General features: G+C 46.0%; 1 protein-coding gene across 1 annotated transcript in view; it reads right to left on the bottom strand.

The window, feature by feature from the left end:
* ADGRG4 (adhesion G protein-coupled receptor G4) overlaps window positions 1–9,744 on the bottom strand; it is a 120,974-nt gene extending 111,230 nt beyond the window's left edge. The window contains exons 1-3 of the mRNA XM_081792955.1: window positions 9,617–9,744; window positions 8,777–8,859; window positions 6,104–6,211 (exon numbers count right to left, since the gene is read on the bottom strand). Of these exons, the coding sequence (XP_081649081.1) occupies window positions 6,104–6,163 (60 nt within the window). The 5' untranslated portion in view covers window positions 6,164–6,211; window positions 8,777–8,859; window positions 9,617–9,744. The remainder of the gene's footprint in view (window positions 1–6,103; window positions 6,212–8,776; window positions 8,860–9,616) is intronic.
* Window positions 9,745–14,873: the final 5,129 nt, after the last annotated feature.

Here is a 14,873-nt window from a genome sequence, read left to right on the forward strand (position 1 = left end):
CCGGTCAGAAGAACAAGGTAATGGGAGGTGGGGTGGATGAGACACACAGAACAAGTAAGAGTGATCACCGAGCTAGGGCTTAGAGGTGAAACTCTCTGAAGAAGACTATTTCTTTACTATCTCTTTATTCATTTAGCCTATTTGTTCCAAAATGAACTGGAGATAGCTTACAAGGACTCATTCAATATAGTAATCTAAAAGAATCTTAAAGAAATACATAGAGGGCCAACGGATAAGGGTACTGAGCAGTTAAGCTAGTCCAGAAGCCAGGTAAAGATCCAGTTCTGACACTGGGTCTCAGGACAAACTAGCAGCAAAAGGGAGCATTTAAACTAGGGGAGAGAGGGTTTCAAACGAGACGGTGGGCCTGGGCTTGGAAGGGAAAGTAGCACTTGTATGAGGGGGGATGAACTAACAATATTTCGGGCCAGGGTGAGCACTGATACCTTTGTGCCTAGAGCACACATGGTGGGGAGGAGCCTTGGGGATTGAATGGGGCTGGAGGGGACTTAGCAAGCCACATGGGGTCCTGAACGCCCCCAAAGGAGCAGGACTGGGCTCCATTGCAAAGGCTCAGCAGTTTACACAGGCCCTAAAGTGTGAAAAGCTGAGATATGCCTTAGAAAATGTGTTGAATAATAAGGTAAGTGATGCATCTCAATGTGACTACATCTAAATCCCTAGGTATGGGAACAAACAGAGATAAGTGTCTTTAACAAGGGTTACCTGGTTACTGTGATGTAAGAAGTCTGTGACACCACAGAATAGGAAAAAGGACACTACACGGAGGTACCAGGGCAAGAAAGACTTCAGGAAGCTCCTAGTTAATAATGGCCCTTTTTATTTGCACCTGTGCCACCAGGGAAGGTTTTCAGAGGGAGAGATATGTTCCCCGACATTACATTCATGTGTCAGCACAAGGTATTCTCAGAGTGGATCAGGAACCCATGGGAGGAAGGAGCCATGATGCTTTCACTGTGAGGCATTGATGACCTAACAAACTAAGGACTCCCATTGGTGGAAGCTGGCCAATGGCTGCCTCCTTCTTAACACATCCTCGGTACAAGAGCCAATGTGCTTGATTCCCACCTCGGCACCCACAGTATAGGGGAGGACGATTAAGAGGAGTCTGGATGGCCCTCGAAATAGTGTTCTTTGTAAAACATTTCGAACTCCAATACTAAATCCTGCTCTGGGGGATGCAACGTAGGGTGGCAGAAGTCATCCCTGATAGCACTATGCACACATCAGCACAAAGTGCTTCCTGAGTGGTTCAGGGACCCAAGGGGAAGGGTGGGGAGGAGCCATGATGCCTCCTTTGTGACGTCTTGATGACCTAGAAAACTAGGGACTCCCATTGGTGGAAGCTGGCCAATGGCTGCCTCCTTCTCAATCACATCCTCAATAGAAGCAGCCAATGTGCTGGCTTGTCACATCAGCACCCATAGTACAGGGCAGGACTGTTAAGAGGATCGGGATGGCCCTAGAAGGTAGGGTTCCCCCTACCACAGAGAGCTCACACACTGAATCCTGCTCTAGGGGAGGCAATGCAGGGTGGCAGAAGTCATCCCTGACATCACTATTCACACATCAGCACAAAGTGCTCCCTGAGTGGCTCACGGAGCCACGGGGGGGGGGGGGTGGAGGGGGCAGGGGTGGAACTATGATGCCTCCTTTGTGACGTGTTGATGACCTAGGAAACTAAGGACTCCCATTGGTGGAAGCTGGCCAATGGCTGCCTCCTTCTTAATCAGATCCTCAGTAGAAGCAGCTAATGTGCTGGCTTGTCACATCAGCACCCACAGTACAGGGCAGGACTGTTAAAGGGTCAGGATGGCCCTGGAAGGTAGGGTTCCCCCTATCACAGAGAACTCACACACTGAATCTTGCTCTAGGGGAGGCAATGCAGGGTGGCAGAAATCCCTGACATCACTATTCAAACATCAGCACAAGGTGCTCATTGAGGGGCTCTGGGACACACAGGGGAGGGGGGCGGTGGAGCCATGATACTTCCTTTGTGACGTGTTGATGCCTTAGGAAACTAAGGACTCCCATTGGTGGAAGTTGGCCAATGGCTGCCTCCTTCTCAATCACATCCTCAGTAGAAGCACCCAGTGTGCTTGATTCTCACCACAGCACCCATAGTATAGGGCAGGACAGTTAAGAGGAATCTGGATGGCCCTCGAAATATTGTTCCCTGTATAACATTTCGAACTCACACACTAAATCCTACTCTAGGGGAAGCAATACAGGGTGGCAGAAATCCCTGACATCACTATTCACACGTCAGCACAAGGTGCTCCCTGAGTGGCTCATGGGGCAGGGGGGGAGCCATGATGCCTCTTTTGTGATGTGTTGATGACCTAGGAAATGAAGGACTCCCATTGGTGGAAGTTGGCCAATGGCTGCCTCCTTCTCAATCACATCCTCAGCAGAAGCAGCCAATGTGCTTGATTCCCACCTCAGCACCCATAGTACAGGGGAGGACTCTTAAGAGTAATCTGGATGGCCCTCAAAATAGTGTTCCCTGTATAACATTTCAAACGCAAACACTAAATCCTGCTCTTAGGGAAGCAATGCAGTGTGGCGGAAGTCATCCCTGATAGCACTATGCACACGTCAGCACAAAGTGCTCCCTGAGTGGTTCAGGGACCCAAGGGGAGGGGTGGGGAGGAGCCATGATACCTCCTTTGTGATGTGTTGATGACCTAGGAAATGAAGGGCTCCCATTGGTGGAAGCTGGCCAATGGCTGCCTCCTTCTCAATCACATCCTCAATAGAAGCAGCCAATGTGCTGGCTTGTCACATCAGCACCCACAGTACAGGGCAGGACTGTTAAAGGGTCAGGATGGCCCTGGAAGGTAGGGTTCCCCCTATCACAGAGAACTCACACACTGAATCCTGCTCTAGGGGAGGCAATGCAGGGTGGCAGAAGTCATCCCTGACATCACTATTCACAGGTGAGCACAAGGTGCTCCCTGAGGGGCTCTTGGTGCCACAGGGGAGGGGGTGTGGAGCCATGATGCCTCCTTTGTGACGTGCTGATGACCGAGAAAACTAAGGTCTACCATTGGTGGAAGCTGGCCTATTGGCTGCCCTTCTACTTTGTCACCAACACTATCAGCAACCAATGTGCTCCTCACCACCAGATGCTTTCCAAATCATAGGGTCAAGCCATTAGGAGGAATAGGGGTGGTCTTGGAAGGTAGTAGTCCCATTTCCACCAACTAGACCTCATCTTTGGTGAAAGACCTGCACGGGTAGCATTTGTCATCCCTGATATCACTATTCATATGTCAGCAACAGGGTACTCTCTGAGTGGCGGAAGGATCCATGGTGGGGAGGAGCCATGATGCCTCCATTGTTGGGTGTTGATGGTCCTGCAACCAAGGCTTCCCATTGGTGGATTCTTCCCAAGGGCTGCCTCCCCCTGCATCATATCCCCTGTATCAGCAGCCAGTGTGCTTGTTTACCACCCCAGCACCTCAAATCATAAGGTCTGGCCATTTAGACAAATAGAGGTCGCCTTGGAAGGCAATGCTCCCCCCATGACACCTCCACCTCCACACAGTACAATCCACCCTGGGGAAGGAATTCAGAGGATTCCTGAAGTCATCCCTAACATTACTATTCACATGTATGACCAAGGTTCTCTCTAATTGGCTGAAGGGACCAATCAGGGGTAAGAGCCAGGATGCCTCCACTGTAGGGTGTTGACTGGCCTCTGATTACATATTTCCATTGGTACAAGCTGAGCCAATAGCTACCCTCCTACTTAATAATAGAGTCTCTCTGCCAACCACAGTGGGGGTTTGTGTCAGATCTAAAGGTGAAAAGGTCTCTCCCCCATTACCACTCCCCTGAGTATACAAAAAGCCTAAGTGGGTTTTAATGAAGGGATTATTATATCTTGAGACATTAAGTGATAAATGTCGCTGAGAGTTTGTGGAATAGGAAAGACAGTATTGCACAAAATGGGAAAGTAATTTTTAAACCTTTCCACCTAATTATATGTAAATGTATATAATATATGATCTATATAATTTATATATTATATAAACATATAATGTAAAAACATTGCCAGTCAGAAAAGGTATGGGTCTTTTCCTGACCCCATTTGAATCTGTTGAAAGGGATTTTAATTTCCTTTTGGGATATATATATGAACTGGGTCGTGGTTGCTATGGAGATCTCAAAGCTCATCCTAACTTCTCCGTGGTTATGTCTGAAATTATGTCTTTGGGGAGATTCAAATTATGAGAATGAGGACTGTGGGTGTCTGCCTCTCAAGATGCCACTTGTTATCAGCTACCCTCATCTACTAAACTAGAAAGACTCATAGATTCCCAATCTTAATAGATGATTACATTTCATAGTAGATCTTTTATCCTGTCAACCATCCTGAATAACACACCAAATTAATTTGGGGGCATAAATGGATGTGCTTTTTAGGAGAGTTTGGCTCTATTTTCAGCTGTGAATTATGCATTAGTAAGAATTATTTGGACAGCATTCATCATCATTTCCGAAGTTAATGAAATTCCATTACACTTCAGTACATTTTCATTTCACCCAGTGGTAAATTAATTCTCCCTCACTCTTTCTGTCTCTGTCTCTTGCTGCTCTTTTGCATCATTTACAGTAGTTACAGAGTGGGAACAGGGAGAGGCTTCCTAAGTAGAATAAGTTAAATAAGGGCCAGGAAAGACAGATGTTACTGATTCCCTCTATAATGGTGATGTGCTCTATAACTCAATGCCAAGATGAGCAAGGCTGCTTGTTTTCACAGCTGTCACTGCTGTTTCCACTGCTCAAGAATTCAGGGCAGGGTCTGGGTTCTGGGACGTAGCTGGGCTACAACCTAGAAGTCTGGCATACATCTCCTCTGCTTAACACGAAGCTCACAAGTGTTGTGAGCTGCCCCAGGCAGTGCGTGCCACCCAGTCACATCGATGAATAGATGGCTTGACCTGGGGGAGCTCCGTGGGCAAAAGAGAAGGCCAATAGCATTGCCAGGTCCAGCTTTGCCCCACCCAGGAGAAGCGAACCTGGAGCTCTCCTAGGTGCTGGATGTTCACCTTTCATTGTCATTGGTCTCATCCTTCCTGGTCCCACCCTACTTCCAACCTAGTCATGGCTCAAGCCAAATCCTGCTCCCACAGGTCCCCTGCCCAGTGGCCAATAAATCCCTTCTTCTGTCTGGCTCTCTAGCAACTGACCAAGGTGCACCCTGGAAGCTGCTTTGACCCCCACTCACAGGAGGCTCTGCCTGTTTCTAGACTCTTCTTCCAGCTAATAGTACACAGGTTGAAAGGGAATTCTGGCTCAGAACTCAGAAAGAGCAGGGTTGGAGTGCCTTGGACTTCCATGGGAACACTGCCAAGTTCTGTACCAACGTGAGTCCTAGCTTCCACAGCATGAAATGGAGATATCTCTCTCACACACTCATTATAAGCAAGATATGAGATAATGTACGGGAAAGTATGGAGCTCGGGGCCTAAAACGTGGTAAATGACTGTTATTATGATTATTACTGGCTCATTCTAATGATGTTCGCTGACTGCTTTCTGATTTCCTGCACCTTTTCCCTTCAGTTTGCTGTTACGCACAGCCTCCTGCCCATCCCCCATGAGGCTTAGAGGGGGAATGGGAGGCACTAAAGTATGGCAGTTCCAGCACCACTCACACTAACACCCCCAGCTTCCCAGTCTAAGCCAGTCTAGGCCCACCCTAAGCAAACCATTTGCTTCCTTCTCCATTCCTTCCTTTCATAAGTTATCCCAGACAGCTTTGCTTACATTGACTATTTGGAGGTTGGCATTCTGCCTACAGAAAGTGAGGGAAGGGTAGGGCTTCTATCTGTTCCATTCAGCCCAACACTGAACCCTGTCAGGCACTGTGCTAGGCAAAGAAATATTTATCGAGCACCTATTCCATCTCGGGCACCACACTAAACACTAAAGATTTCATGATTGGCAAAGTTAGACATGGTCGCTGATCTCACAGAACACAGTCTACTAGGGGAGGAAGATATTAATAAAATAGACATGTTAATGATTTAACAACTCCAAACTAAGATAGGTGCTCCTAAAAAGGTGCTCACCTTTTTACCATAAAGGTGAAGCAGCTCATGAAGCTTCGGGTCAACTTTAGGGCTCTTCATCTGAATAGGCCCCTGTAAGTGCTGGGAGATGCTGGGAGTCAGAGTGTTCTAGATGGAGAGAGATATAGATATGAAAGTCACCCTCAAGATGATGCAGGACTTGGAACAAAGAGGAAGGTCATCTCCAGAGTGTTTACTGATTTAATTATATAAGTAATAGGTGACATATTATCAACTTGCAGCCTTTGGGCAGATGTGTGTCTCATCTAAGAAACAGAATGGAACCTTCGAATCATTTATAGAGGGAAAGGGCTCCAAGTTCCTAAATATCAAAACCATACAAAAACAAGTCTGTTTCCATGGGCGAAAAAGTCCTCAATCAATCAATTCTGTCAGAGCAATTAGAAATGATCCCAGTCAGATGGATTGTTTTCTGGTCGATGGTATTCGGCCAAACTAACCGGAATGAAATCAACCAGCTGGCAATCCCATTGATTGTACAATCATCGGTCATTTTTCTAGTCCAAAAAAATGACCTTCACATGAGCAATTCAGGCATGTAATAACAACACAGACTCTTGCTTATGTACAGTAGTCATCGCTTTGGATTACCCTTCAGCTTGATTTAGTTGCCCTGTGTAACACAATGTATATTTATTCAGATTATTTGGTGTTCTCTATTTCAATTAACTCCAGACAGGTCCCCTCTAGAGGTAAAAGACAGCAGAAGTTTATTTACCTACATTAACCAAATTGGCAGATAGTTAGGCAAACAGAACCATGGCAACCTCTGTCTAGAAAGCTGCCCAGAGCTCACGAGCCAGGAGGGTGATTTGAGTCAGGTGGAGATAAGAGCGTAACCTTGACTGTAATTCATAGTTGTCAGGGAAATGGCAGAACTGGGGAGGTGCCCTATTCTTGCTGAAAGCAGAAGCCATTAATGTGGGGAAGTAATTAGTATTGATTGAGAAAGGTACAGTAAATCCTGGGACCATGTGCATCCCCTTATCAGGAGATGGTTTCCAAGGGTCACCAATCCCAGGAAGCTCAGATTGTCGTGACTAATTTGGAACTCGGTAAATCTGTACATAAACCTGAGGACTAAAAGGCTGCATGATGCAGTCATTAGAGGGACCATTGAATTCGACCTGGCTCCCAGAGGCTCTGCAAAAGGAGAATTACACCAAATGGTCACAAGGTCTCTCCCTCTGTCTCTCTCTCCCTCTTCCTCCCCCACCCCTGCCCCGCCAATTTCACAAACTCCTCCCTACTAAAAACAATCTACAAAAGTGATCAATTTCTTAAAATTGAAAGGAGACGTGTATTCTCCCGAGGGGCACCTGGCGGGCTCAGTTGGTACAGCATGCGACTCTTAATCTCAGGGGTTGTGGGTTTGAGCCCCTTGTTCTGTGTAGAGATTACTTAAAAATAAAATCTTTAAAAAAAAAAAAAAGTAGGTTTCTAAAGTATGTAATTCTAATAGAAAGAATGTCAAATAAACTCCCCACCTTTGGACCAGGCTTCAGGCTGAGACCAGGAACTTAAGTGTTTCTCCAGAGTTCATTTCATTCTGGAATGATTTAGTCACTACATGACACGTGGTCACTACTGTTTTTAGCTATTGCCCCGGTCAGGACCCTGCTTATAACAATACTTTCTTTCACCCTGGACAAGAAAAAGTCCATTCTAGACAAAAGACCAAATTAGTACACATTTTCATCCTGCTGTCCTTGAAGATTTCTCCTCACCAGCAATGTAGGAGAGGTGCAAATAGCCTGCATCCTTGCCAGCATTTTGATAGTATCAGTTTTGTTTTTGCTTTGTTTCTATTTGAACCATCCCGATTCGGTATGCGGTGGTATCTCACTGTGGCTTTAATTTGCATTTCCCTCATGACTAATGGGGTCAAGCATCTTTTCATATGCGTATTTACCAGCATTATGCCTGACACATAATAATTGCTACCTGCCAAGATTTCAGGTGGTTTCTACCCTCTTCTTCCCAAATGCGCGATTTTTAACAGAGGCCATCCAGAGACCAGATCTTACCTCCCCGCTGGGGGTTTTAAGTAGCTGTCACGTGCTGTAGGAGGAAGGCCTTGGGGAGCCAGGGAGACAAAGGGGTGTCTCTGAAAGTTCTCAAACACCACACCTTGTACGGGAGCACAGACTGCTGGTAGTAAGAACTGTCCTAATTCTAAAAGTTCTTTTCAGTACTAAAAATTCTTCCCAATTCTAGCTTCTCTGGATTAAACACACACACACACACACACGCACACGCACACACGCACACGCGCGCGCAGTTTTCTCTTTTTAATTAAACAGTTGTTTCCGTCAGCTGGATTGGAAGGTGGCTTGTAACCAGAACTGCCCATGCCGGGCTGGCTGCGTTATTACAGTTATGATTCATATCAAATGAGATGAGAACATTTACTATCTTTACAGCCTCCCTTCACACTCTGAAATCAAGTCTCTATAGTTTCTCATTTCTTTTGCTGTTTAACAAGAAAAAAGCAACTTGATTCTTGAAGCCTGGAACCTGATTACATTTTGACTCACTCAATATTTATTGAGTATCTAAAACATGCTAAAACTAGGCTAGACAGCTGGGGGGGGATTTCATGAAATATGGACCTAATCTCAACCCCAGGAGGGCAACCTGTGGTCAGTATACCTTGGGCTTACTTCAGGAAGCAGCGGAAAATTCTGCTGGTCGTCCACGCTTGGTACATGGGGCCGAGGCATGAAGCAAGGCTCCTTAAAAAAAAAAAAAAAAAAAAAAAAAAAATAGGCCTTTTTCTTTTTTTGATGACCCTCTGAACACAAAGTTTCCTTTAGTCCCCGACTCACTTCCTCATTGTAACAGCATTCTGTGCTTGTGTTTAACTATTTCCTGTCCACATTTTCCAAACGGCCCTGTTTCTTATTCTCTGCCTTATCAAGAACTACAGGGAGACAGCATAAAATGTTATATAAGCCTTAGCCTGTATTCTTAGCCTAAAGAACCTAAAGAAGTCAAAAGGGTGGGGAGAGGTGGGGCAAGAGTAACATTACTATTGTGAATATTTTGTTCAACTTACAGAACTATGTACCTAACAGATGAGAGATCGATGACAGATAGATGCTCTTGTTTAAGGGAGCTCTCCACCTAGTCGATAATTTAATGGAAGTTGGACGAGATCATATTTGACAGCAAACACTGGAAGGATGTCCATCCCTTCCAGTGAATAATTCTGTGCATGCTTGTGTATTACTGAAGAGAATTTCATGTGAGCGAGGAAGGTTTGAATCACTTACCTACACAGTCAGTTCTTAATTATCCATGTTAACAGAGGGAAGCAATTGCTCTGATAAGCTGAAACAACAGATAATCAAAAATTCTTCTCCTTAATTAGTCACCTGTCCTCCTACAGTCTGTCTCCCCCTCCGCCCGCGCCCAGCAAACGTTTTTTGTTGTGAACCAGGGAAAATGTTTTCCCGGGGTAATCTCTCCCCCTACAGGCAACTAGCCTACCAAACTGTTCGATCAGTTCCCCGAGGAGAGGCTCCCACACTCGTTTCGGGCGGGGTCGGTGGGGGGCTGGCGAGGAGCGACTCTTCCTCTAGCTGGAAATGGGCACGTCCACTGGCCAGCGTGCACCCGCGCACCTCCTGCTTCCGGTACTGGCGCATCCGGGAGGCCAAGGGAGGAGGCGGGACCGGGTAGTGATCAAGGGCTGGGAAAGTCAGGGGGAGCTGTGGGACTCTGGGTAAACTGCTCCCTGAGCCTCAGCTTACTTAGTTGTGAATGGGGATCACAATGAATACCTCATTGACCTTTTGTCAGACGTGAATGAGATAATGCAAAGCCCCTGGTGACGTCAGCCATTTTATCATTATCATTATCATTATTATTATTGACTGTGCCAAGAACAATTATTACAAGAGTAAATGGATCCCCTCAACTAGGAGCTGTGAGCTTGCTGCAGGTGATTTATTATAATCGTACTAAAAACTTCTGATTGTTGAAAACACATTCTAGCAGATGCAGGTTACCCCGCAATAACCTTTGCTTTCATTCTCATTCTGATAACCCTGGCCGGCAGAGGAAAAGGTAAGATTACACCTGGTGCCCTGGGAGCCCCGGCACGCCCCCAAGGGTGGGAATGTCTCTCCGGAAATTGAGATTCCCTCGCTGGGAGCCTCAGGGGGTCCCGATGAGCACTTCATTCAGCACGGAGCACCCTGTAGCGCTTAAAGCTCCGGGAAGCGGGTAAGCGTCCGCTCCTCCCGGTTTCCGGTCAGACCACCCTCTCTTCCCCACCGGAATTACTCAGGCTTCCTTTAAATTTGTAAATATCGTTCATTACATCTCCAAACCTTGCTCCCGGCCTGGGAGCTATTCTCTTCGGAAGGTGATTTTGCAAATAATGTAACCTCATCCATTCTGGGTGGACTTTATCAGACCAGCTTTCGGAATTCTGGGACCCGTCTACTGTCACCGCTGCCTACGTTAACTACCTGTGTGACCTTGGTCAAAACACTGGTCCTCTGTACTATAATGGGTGCCCTAGAAATTCTCTGAGGCTGGTTCCTTCCTGCTGAGACCTTCCAGGGTTCTAGGCTTCCAGTCGGGGAGGGGAGAGCGTGGAAAAGGACATGCACAGGCACCATTTGAAGGAGGCCCGAGATGGCTCACGTGTACTTAATAATACTGCCCAGAGAAGCTGTTCTCCTAACCTCATTTTAGGCAAAGGGAGAGATTGGCCTGCAGAAACATCGCAAGATTTAACGTATCTGTGAAATCCCATATATTATCTGATCACTAACATGATTTCTGGTACTTTTTCCCTAGGCCTCCACAGAGGGACCAGACCTTGCCCAGAGGCCATGCTCCCTTTCCTCACTAGGTGGCAGCAACACTTAGCTTTGCCCAATAGAAAAAGGGTCCGTTGTCCCTTGTATGACTAGCTCAATCGTCTAATGTTTGATTGGGGAGCATCCCCACGCCTTTCGTTTCGATTTCTGTTTGTATTTTCCTGAACAGCTAGTAATTGAAAATAATGGGACCGATTTCAGGAGGAAAGCCAGAAAAGAACCAAAGCGGTAACTGAGTAGGACCCTTTAATTTGTACAGGGTGAAACAGCTCTGGCCAAGGTCATACAGGTAGGTGAAGTGGCAGACTAGGAACTAGAACTCCGGTCACTTAAGTCTCAATCCCAATCTCTTCCACGCTCCTTCTTTGGGGAGGTAAATATGCCCAATGGTTTCATTTAGCAACTGTACGCCCTGAGGCAGATTGGTGAACCTCTCTGGACCTGGAAGGAGTTCCTCATCTGTAATAAGGCCGTAATAATAGTATCTACTTCCTAGGATTTTACAAGAATTAGGGACCCGGAGTGCCTGGCTGCCTCAGTCGGTGGAGCATGTGGCTGTTGATCTCAGGGTTGTGAGTTGAAGCCACAAGTTGGGTGTAGAGATTACATAAGGAAATTTAAAAAAAGGAATTACAGACCATGTGTGGAAGGGACAGAGAAGCACGTCACACTCAGGGAGATGTATCACAGGCAGGTGTGTCACACACAGGTATGCCTGAAGACATTTTGTTCCACAATTTCCCACAGCGGAGCCTGATACAACACACTATGTACACAGTTTTCCTTCTCCCCACACAGGGCAGTGCATGCATTTAAAAAAAAAATTAATGTTTATTTTTGAGTGGGAGAGAGACAGAGTGTGAGCAGGGGAGGGTCAGAGAGACAGGGAGACACAGAATCCGAAGCATGCTCCAGGCTCCGAGCTGTCAGCACAGAGCCCGACGCGGGGCTCGAACTCACAAACCGCAAGATCATGACCTGAGCCGAAGTCGGACACTTAACCGACCGGACTGAGCCACCCAGGTGCCCCAGTGCATGCGTTTTTTAACATAAAGCAATAAAGCTAGCCTCAGGAAATCAGGAATGGGAGAGGATATTCAAGGCCTCTTTCAAAGCTAACCGTCTCCCAACAGTCTCTGATTCCGGTATGGAGGTGAACTGTGTCTAACTCCAGTCTCTCCCATAGGGAAAGAAGGACGAGGCGGCTGCTGCTTCGGTTATTACCTTCACCTCCATCACTCACCCGCTACGGTAAGACAACGGTAAGACCTGCGACAGTGGCGCAGGGGCTTGCTCACAAGACGAATCTCTGAGTACCACACCCAATCTAGTTCATCCGACTCCATTTGAAACATGCAGAAGACTATCAGATCCGAGGACATCAACACAGGTAAGCCTCAACTTTCTCCTTCCAGCGCCATTGATTGGGGGCGAGAGCACTGCATTTGTAAATATAGTGAAATTGTTCTTAGGATACACACTATTGAGTCTCTCCAGAGAGCCTAGGGCCGGGCTGGGTCATGTGTGGCCTGTTAGAGTCCTAGAGAGTGACTGGAGCTAAATTAAATCCAAACGATGATAATGCCCGATGTTGATAAAGTGTCTACACGTTTATACAATGTTTTGTCTACTCTTCACAAAGCACTTTGGGATTGTGGTCTCATTTGATCCTGGAAACAACACTGGAGTCAGTGTGGCAGATAAGTTACCATATCATAAATGAGAGTATGAGAGGCAGGACAAGATCAAGCACAAAGATCATTGAAATCAAACACACACGAATTCATATCGCTGTGTGCCTCTGGGCAAGATAAAAATATCTCTTTTTTTTTTTTTAAGATAAAAATATTTCTAAGCCCCAACTTCCTCACCCACAAAATGGGGATGATAACAGTGTCCACTTCAAGGGTTGTTGTGAGGATTAAATGAGATGATGCATGATGCATGGAGGCAAAGGGTCTTGAGTCAAAAATGTCCCTTATCTTTCTTCAATCAGTGACAGTTTGTTGGTGACAGAAATCAGAACAGGCACCCCAAGCCCAGTGGGCCAAATGTTCAAATTCAAGCACGCAGACACATAGATCTACAGTTAGATTTTTCTTTGTGAAATGGCAGGCTTTTCTTCAAAGCCCAAATCGCCTTTTTGTTCATGATGGGAAATTCACAAGTGAAGCCCCAGCATTTTATTTGGTGAAGTGCTTGGGACAGTCACACCCCATGTGAGGCTTTGTTAGATTTTAACACAGAAACTGTTCGTCCTGTTCTGTATTTTCATGGTCACTTCTGCTCCAAGACACTGAGTAGGAGGAGGAAGTCAGAAAAGGGCCAGGAAAAGTCTAGCACTGGCAAGGGGTGGGAAAGGAAGTTTCAGGCAAGAGTCCCAAGTTCCTCTTCTATGCCTCGACAGAACACTTAAACACTTATTTTCCCAATGATATAGCCTCTCATCACTGGGGACACACAAACACAGTCAACTGGTGGTATTTCTCTGGAAAGCAGTCTGGTTTGAGAGCTCTTTCTGTGTTTCCTTCCATTTTTGAGAACATATTCCAAGGAAACCACCCCAAAAGGGGTGTGAGGGTGGGAGGGTGGTAAGCTATGGAAGATTTTCCAAGCCCCACTGTGTATAATGGTGACAAACTGAAAACAACCCTCGTGTTCAATAATGGCAAAGTACCTAAAAAAGAAGTAGAGTCTACTGACCAGATGGAATGTTCTTTGGGCAGTAAAAGGGTAAGTACTGGGTCTGTGTTAAGTGAAAAAAGGAGATGACAATGTGGTATGGACACAAATGTTACAACTATGTAAACCTGAAGTATAACATGGACGTGAATATAAAGGAAGGAGAATGTTTAGTGGCTAGAACGTGTTCATCCAGTTGTGTATAGCTCTTGCCACTTTATAGACCTTGTCTGGTTTGATCTTCCTGGCAACTAATCATCTTGTCAATTTCCACACACAACATTGCCCCGCCCCGTGCCAGGATTCTCATCCGGATTGTGTTATGATGGCATTTTTTAAATTACTGCTTTCGAAGTTTATTTATTTTGAGAGAGACAAAGACAGTGCAAGTGAGGGAGGGGCAGAGAGAGAGGGAGGGAGAGAGAATCCCAAGCAGGCTCTGCGCTGCCAGCCTCAGGCTGTGAGATCATCGCCTGAGCCGAAACCAAGAGTTGCATGCTTAACCAACTGAGCCAACCAGGTGCCCCCTTTTTTATTACTTTTTAAATGTTTATTTTATTTTCTTTATTTTTGGGAGAGAGAGAACACATGCGCACATGCAGGGAAGGAGCAGAGCGGAGAGAGAGATTCCCAAGCAGGCTCAAACTCTCAGCCCAGACCCCGTGAACCGTGAGATCATGACCTGAGTGGAAATCAGGAGTCAGATGCTCAACCAACTGAGCCACCCAGGCACCCCGGAAGCTAAGTTTTAAATCTCACCCTCTCAAAATCAAGTGTCTTTGAGCTCTCAAATAAGTCACAGTTTTGAGTTTTTCTCTCTTTGGTGCTTCTGAGAATCCCAGCTCAGCATGCTCACTCCAAAGTATTCCTTAGCTTGTTTTGAAAGGTATGGTGCAAAATGCCACCGGAGAAAAATATAACTGACTTTTCCTATTTTAAAACAATACACAATTCAAAATATTATGTTACTATCATTCATAGTTCCATGAATTTTGGAGACCATACTGAAAGTGCTTCCTTTCTACCACACCCAGAGAATTGGCAGAGATGACGGGGAGTGGGAAATGTACTGAGAAAGAATTTGGAACCATGCACAGATAGTGTAAGTGAAAAATGTTGAAATTCTGTGCTGTGACATCCCCAAGGCTGAAGGGAAACTTGAATCTGCTTTGGTTTCAGTTAGCGTTCAAACAACCTTATGGTGGAGGAACTATGTCCCCTAAGTGCGAGCT

The sequence above is a fragment of the Panthera onca genome, chromosome X, assembly GCF_046562875.1.
Source record: "Panthera onca isolate mPanOnc1 chromosome X, mPanOnc1 haplotype 2, whole genome shotgun sequence".
Taxonomy (NCBI): domain Eukaryota; kingdom Metazoa; phylum Chordata; class Mammalia; order Carnivora; family Felidae; genus Panthera; species Panthera onca.